The sequence below is a fragment of the Prosopis cineraria genome, unplaced genomic scaffold, assembly GCF_029017545.1.
Source record: "Prosopis cineraria cultivar Desert tree isolate PC_DT_omini unplaced genomic scaffold, ASM2901754v1 PC3, whole genome shotgun sequence".
In the NCBI taxonomy this organism is placed as follows: Eukaryota; Viridiplantae; Streptophyta; class Magnoliopsida; order Fabales; family Fabaceae; genus Prosopis; species Prosopis cineraria.
The window spans coordinates 33586597-33593953 of NW_026555334.1; the positions used below are offsets into that span (position 1 = coordinate 33586597).

The window sequence follows — 7357 nt, forward strand, 5'->3', positions numbered from 1 at the left end:
TGATCTCGCTTTGGGTGCTTTTTAGTTTGTCTTTTAAACATTGTTATAAAGTTGGTGGACCCTCTTGATTTTTTGCTTGATACATGGCGAAGGACAAGGAAATTTCCCACAAGATCTTAAAATTTGGTGCCACATGCATCCTCAAAATAATTATATATTTCTGGGAGAAAATAACAATCTTGGACAAATCCTCACACATTGTATTTTATATAAATAGATCTGCCTGACCCAATAAAATTTCATGGACACTAGCTCGAACTTTGCTTGCATGCGTACGTAGGTCATTGACTTCAGAATTGGCTGTACATGTATGGCTCGAACTTTGCTGGCACACTCACGCACATGCCATTAACAAGGCCCGTGTGAACTATTCGCCTAGAGCAACCTAGATGAATGAAAGTGTCATGTACGCGTTTTTTCTTTTTTTTTTTTATAATTATAAAAGTAGGCCTCGTCAACAATAGAAAATATCTCCTCTAAAATACTAAAAGTAATGACGAACTTATGTTATAGTTTGTGGGAGCAATTGCCCCTATTAAGCTGGAAAAAAATTATACATAATGATCCAAAAAATTTCAATTTGTATTTTTGAAAAATTTCAATTGCCTGCTTTCTTGAATGAAAATTTTTTGTTTTTCCATCAAAAGTCTCTCTTATCCTTGAAAAAATTTATTTAACTTAAATCTTAACTAAATGTTATAATCTTAAATAAATAGAGGAAATCATATTTTAAAAAATAAATTTCTTGAATTTTAAATCCTTTAAAAATAATTATATTTTTCTCTTGAGTAAAAATTTGCCCTCGCTATATCTAATTTTTATGTGTCTATCACTGACTAAGAGTAATGTGTAAACTTTCCCAAACTAAATTGGGACATACACAAGAATTATGGTTAGAACCCTCAAATATTTGCTTAAGACGAGAGTTTTTCAAAGATATGTTTGATTGGCCACATAGAGTTTTTCATGATTGTGTCTGGAAGACCAAAAAAAAAAAAGCTAGTTATATCAGAGACTTAAAAGTAGAAACTACGTGTTTTAATTTATAAAGTTCTTGATAAAAATGTTAAGAGTAATTGATGTGTTTGTTTCAAAAATGCTTCTAACAGAAGATAAACGAAATTACTTGACCCCGTTGATTTAGTTCTTTTCTTATTAAGAGAGCCTGTATTTAATGAAAGACATATTTGAAAATATTGAAATATTTCAAGGGGCACTCATGACTAATTGTATTGGCCGGTGTAAGTTAGTTAATAGAACTTATAATGGCAAACAGATGAAGTTGGCAATAGGATATATATTCAACTAATTAACTCAGTCTACATGATCTTGCCTAGTATTTCAGGTCAGGTGGAGATGAGGTGTTGTCCGTACTGAGCTTGAAAGTTCATTTATTTACTCCTAATTTTTTTTTCCATGAACACTGATTAATTTATGTTTTTCATTATGTTATAATTGGAGTTTATGATTATCATCATGCTCAACTTTATAAATAAGTTTTAAGATCTCAATTTTAAAGTGTATTTAAAACTTCAAATTAATTTCTTAATATAAATTCACGTGAAACTAATGTATGCAGACGGATTATTTATACTTTTTAAGACTATTATTTTTTGATCTGGTGTTTTTTTAAAAGAATATAATTTTAACTGGATTAATAAAACTCTTACTCATTTTTTTTTTCAACAAATGGCCTCAATCTTTTATTCCCTCTTTTAATTTTTTTCGATGCCTATTTTTTCGATATTCGATCGATCCAACTTGATGCAAGTCTGGTGGACACCCCTAGTAAAATATACTATGCCTTTCCAAGAAAAAATACTCAATATTACAATAAATATAAACATGTTATTGATAGATTATGATTATTGTTTCACGCAGATGTCAGCGAAGGTATTATCTTATAAAATAGTCAATCAAAAAGTAATAAAAAATGATCCAGTTGATAAAAATTTAATTTATAACTTACAAGCTCGTGATATCAAATCTCATTGTTAATATAAAGACTTTATTAATAAGTAATTTATATTTATCCTCATAAATGCTTTTAAATTTAAAAACATATCTTATCTTTAGAACTTAACTCATTTAAACTTTTCTTTTTAATATATATATATATATATATATATAAGGCAAGAACAATCCAGAATAGGGCTAAATAATAGGGTGCTATGTCCGGGTTAAGCTAACGTCTTTGATGAACTTAGCTAGAATAGTAGTAATTAGTAGCTAGTAAGAATGTAAGATTTTAAAATCTATTGGCTGTGAAAGATTTTGATTTTTGGCACAAAAAAATATTTGACTACTTTCAATGTGTCTTTCAGGATTCTAATGGACCACTTCACCAAGTTGAAGTGGGAGTCCTTCAACATTTCGACCAATAAACTCTGATTCTTGCTGCCTAGGCTGCAAATCACGGATTTTCTACGTCTCCATTTTCTTGGCACTGGTGCTTCCCAAATATCCAACACATATTTACTGATTTGTGATTGCCATTTCATTCCATTAAGGCATTAATAACTTTAAAAATTGAAATAAGTAAATGGCTCACGACTCTATTCTTCATATTTGGTCATCCACTTGTCCCTGTTGTGTTCTTTTGTGAATAAAAAGTAAAAACCCAATCCATCTAGCTTACAGATATATTTTCGACTTTTGGGCGATTGCTCATAGAAACGTAAGGTCAAGCCCAATACTGCCCAAGTCTCATAACGAATCTGAATTGGGCCTGATGATCACCGGCTAAGCCCAATAGCCACAAAACAGATGGCTTCGGCAATGTACCTGGAATTTCATTCCCAAGACGGAAAAAAAAAAAAAAAAACAGAAACTTGTAATTGATCATGTGGATAGATCTTAATATTCACGATCGAATTGGGTTTTTAAAAATCACGCTGTATTCTTGATCATTTACCAGACGCCTGTTCTGTTCTATAATTCATTCAGATCTGAATCCTGCGGCTCCTGGGATCGTCTTCAGAAACGATGTACGGCTTCGAAGCTCTTACGTTCAACATCCATGGCGGTTACCTGGAGGCAATCGTGCGTGGACACCGTGGTGGGTTGCTCACTGCAGCCGATTATAACAATTTGTGCCAATGTGAAACCCTCGATGACATCAAGATGCACCTTTCGGCCACTGAGTACGGGCCTTACCTTCAAAATGGTGCGCTCTTCGATTTAGTTCTTTTTTTTTTTTCTTTTTTACATCGCTGAATCAGGGAGTGGGTCAAGTCATATGTCAAATCCTTCAAATCGGAATCTGATTTAATTAAACATCATACGCTATTGTAGTGTTAATCTCTTGAAGCGAATTACCATCTGTTCCTGTGTTAATTGTTCACTCTAGAGCTTGATTATTTCTCCGTTAAATGGTTGGTTGTCTTTTTGATTCTTGACTATTTAGTGGTCGATTATATTTTGCTCTGTGTGGGTTTTGGAACATTGAATTTTAATAAGGTTATTGTGTATCAGTTAGATACCTATTTTCCACATCTCAATCAATTTATGCCGTGGATCTACCTATTGCAGAAACCTTCTCCATTGCACACAACAACAATAGTGGAGAAATGCACTCTTAAGCTTGTTGATGACTATAAGCACATGTTATGCCAAGCCACAGAGCCCTTGTCAACCTTTTTGGAGTATATCACGTATGCGAAATCTTTCTTTTCTTATTTTTAACTCATCGTATATATTATTTTCTTTGTTCTTATGAACTTCATAGTGAGCATGCATACTTAGTTGAGGACAGGATATCAAAGTTTGTTTAGAACATCATTATTACTTAGCTGACCTCTTCCGTAGCATCTAGTCTTTTGCACTCCAATTACTTAGCAACCCTGACTTTCCGAGGAAACTTTGATTGAACTGTGCTTAGCTTGGATCCACATTTTCTGTCCATGTTTTAGTTTCGGGGAATTTATCCTTGGTAAGGTAGACCAAAAGGTGCAACTGACATCAATAACTCTTCCATTTCCCCGCATCCCCCATCTTGCAGATATGGCCACATGATTGATAACGTTGTTCTTATTGTTACTGGCACCTTGCATGAGAGAGATGTTCAAGAACTGTTAGAAAAATGTCATCCGCTGGGCATGTTTGACAGGTATAGTTATTTCTACGTTGTATTGATATGCTGACTTTAAGCATATAGAATTTTGAAGTTCTTTTGGTTGTCCTCAGCATTGCTACTCTGGCAGTTGCTCAGAATATGCGGGAGCTCTACAGACTTGTACTTGTTGACACGCCTCTGGCACCATACTTCTCAGAGTGCATCACATCAGATGTAAATCTTCTAACTTTTTTTTTTTTTGGGGGAAAAATTGTTCCCTTAGTTTTGTTGTTGGGTTTTAGGTCTTTAATCAGTCTGCTCAAAATTTCATTGGTGCTAAAGTTTATAATATTTAGAAAATCAAGAGATTAGTGGCAACTAGCATATGGCTGCTTTTAAGAAGGCAGTTTTTCAACTTTACATTTTGTTCTGGTTTGACATAAAGCGGAAGGAAACTTTTGACAGTATTATCATCAATGACTTAGATCTTGACAGTTTCATCTTAGTAGACTCAGGTGTCTATGTTGGAAATAGTCGTTCTGTTATATGCATGCTTGTGGTTCTATTCAAGAGCATCTGATCTTGGTGTTCTATAGATTTTTATTATTAATTTTTTCTTTTCCTAGGACTTGGATGATATGAACATTGAAATAATGAGGAACACTCTTTACAAGGCATACCTTGAAGACTTTTACAGATTTTGTCAGGTGATTGCACTGAAGTATTTGCCCTTATGACTATTTATTCTCTCATTTTGCCATTTAACTGGTTTTCTTCAATGTTTATTCTTAAACAGAAACTTGGTGGTGCCACTTCTGAGATCATGTCTGACCTTCTAGCTTTTGAGGCTGATAGAAGAGCTGTAAATATTACCATAAATAGGTATGTTGATGCTAAGAGGATTTTGTGTAACTTTTTGCCTTTCTGGTCTTCTGGATATCTGTAGAGTTGAAATGATGACTTTCACTTTGAACAGCATTGGTACGGAGCTCACAAGAGATGATCGCAGAAAATTGTACTCTAATTTTGGTTTACTGTAAGCTCCTATCTCAATACTTATTTGTCTTTTCATTGAAGTTAAAGTGCTACCTTTTTTCGGTCAGAGTTTCTATGCTGCTTTGGAATGTTTTTTAGTAATTATGTACTTATCCCACACAGTTATCCTTATGGCCATGAGGAGCTGGCTGTCTGCGAGGACATTGATCAGGTATATTTTGTTTTGCTTCTCAATCTTGTGATGTTGTGATGTTAAGTAGTTTCTTTAGTGGATTTAAATTAATAGAAGTTAATTGGTTTCTTTTAGTTTGTTTGTCTCTTAGGCCCTGCTAGGTTGTGCCACTTTGGATAGTCGATTGTGTTTAATAGCCAGGTCAATATGAAATATTGTCAGTTAACACTCGGGTCACTTATGCCCAAACAATGCATGCTCTCTTGGTTTTACATGTTTTCGTATTATTGAGTTTAAGCTGTAAATCCGTCGGCTGCTTGTAGATAGTGGGTTTTAACTTCTATCTGTATTTGAATAATTTTAAGTTTATTGTCTGGTCCTTCAATGGTTCTCATGCAGGTCCGTGGTGTTATGGAAAAGTATCCTCCATATCAGTCTATTTTTGCTAAATTATCTTACGGAGAGAGCCAGATGCTTGACAAGGCGTTCTATGAGGAGGAAGTGAAGAGGCTTTGCTTAGCATTCGAGCAACAGGTTTACACCTGACTGCTGTGTTTTTCATTATTTCTGGTCCCGGTAGAAAATAAACTAATATGGTAGGGACTGCCATATCTCCCTCACCGGGTTATGTAAAATAATTGGTAGAGTCAGAGCGTTGGAAGAAAATTGTGTGGCTTCAGTATTGTAATGGCTTAACTCTTTTTATATGTTGTCTTACTTGGCTGCCTTTTTCTTTTTGCAGTTCCATTATGCTGTTTTCTTCGCGTATATGAGGTTAAGGGAGCAAGAGATTCGGAACCTAATGTGGATTTCCGAATGCGTGGCTCAGAATCAAAAGTCTAGAGTTCATGACAGTGTCGTCTTCATATTTTAGTTGGCATTATACCTCGCCAAAAATTGTTACGTTTATGCCTTCGGGACGATGACGCTGTTCAGAACAGTGTTTGAAGTAAGCATAAGTTGTTGCTCATAAGATGTACGATCTGGAGTGAAGATTCTTGTTGAATTTCGTGAAATATGTTATAGGTTTTGAAGATGTTAATGTCATGTTTTCCATTATTGTTGTTGTGGTTCTTGCTATAATTTAGATGCAGGTCGTCTTGTATATCACACCAACCTTGACAAATAAGTTAATGACCTTCGAAATTTGAATGAATAACGTGCATTCTTATAGTTTTTGCATCTGATACTTATTGATTATTGATTTGAAATAAATTTGCCGGCAGTTTTTTTTTTTTTTTTGGTGGGATTGGTTTTATTTGTTTCAAGCTCGTGCATTGTAATATTTTTTTTAAAATACTTATGTATGTATTATTTATCTTATAATTTCTAAATAATATTTTCTAAAAATTTTATATTTACGACTTGCATTACAAATGATTATCAATATCAATATACCTTTTCTAGTTTACGATATAAGTTATTGTTAATTAATTTAAGGATTATGAAAAATGTTAATTGAAGTTTTAATTTTTTAAAAATGTCTAATCTTTCCATTTATGTCTTTCCAAGAATTTCTAGTATTATATGTGCATGGTCTTTAAATATTGGCCCAAAAAAAAAAAGAAAGAAAGACAAGGTATAAAAAAAGCAAGGGCATGAATGAAAAAACATATAAAATTGATCAAATGGTTTATATTTTGAATTAAGGGGTGCTTTTAGAAAAAAGGGAGAATTATATCTAATGATCACTCAAGAAATTATTTCCAGACAAGTATTAATAATGTAAGGGGTGTGTGTGCGCTCACGCTCAAATCCATCCATAACTAATAATGAGAGGTTAAGGTGTCAATCATATTTGTTATGATGATTATCACCAAGTCATCATATTTCATTATATTATCTTTTCATCAATAACTCATCACATGCATGAATATCCCTTTTTATTCATATATAGTTAATATCAATTTCTTAATCTTGAACATCAAAAATATAAGAGAAGACCATAACAATATTCAAGTTCTCAAATCATGCATATAATAATTATTTTTACTTACACAAGTATTTTGACCTACTAATATAAATATAAGTACCAAACCATATTCCCAAAGATCCAAAATACATTTTCACCAAACACAAAACTAATAATGCAAGCGAATCAATAGTATATTGTCCTAGTTAGCAATATCATAAAT

The 7357-nt window shown here is 33.2% G+C and overlaps 1 protein-coding gene across 1 annotated transcript; it reads left to right on the top strand.

Annotated features, from left to right (window-relative positions):
• Positions 1 to 2855: 2855 nt before the first annotated feature.
• LOC129306307 (V-type proton ATPase subunit d2) lies at positions 2856 to 6395 on the top strand. Its single transcript, XM_054946826.1, has 10 exons — positions 2856 to 3166; positions 3533 to 3653; positions 4001 to 4108; positions 4186 to 4288; positions 4681 to 4761; positions 4851 to 4936; positions 5031 to 5090; positions 5213 to 5261; positions 5622 to 5756; positions 5965 to 6395. The coding sequence occupies exons 1-10, from the start codon at positions 2986 to 2988 to the stop codon at positions 6094 to 6096; spliced, it is 1056 nt and encodes a 351-aa protein (XP_054802801.1). The 5' UTR covers positions 2856 to 2985; the 3' UTR covers positions 6097 to 6395.
• Positions 6396 to 7357: the final 962 nt, after the last annotated feature.

Coding starts and splice junctions, on each gene's coding strand:
- LOC129306307 (XM_054946826.1), top strand. CDS start 2,986: ATGTACGGCTTCGAAGCTCTTACGTTCAACATCCATGGCGGTTACCTG. Junction 4,762..4,850: donor ACTTTTACAGATTTTGTCAG/GTGATTGCACTG, acceptor ATTCTTAAACAG/AAACTTGGTGGTGCCACTTC. Junction 5,091..5,212: donor TACTCTAATTTTGGTTTACT/GTAAGCTCCTAT, acceptor TATCCCACACAG/TTATCCTTATGGCCATGAGG.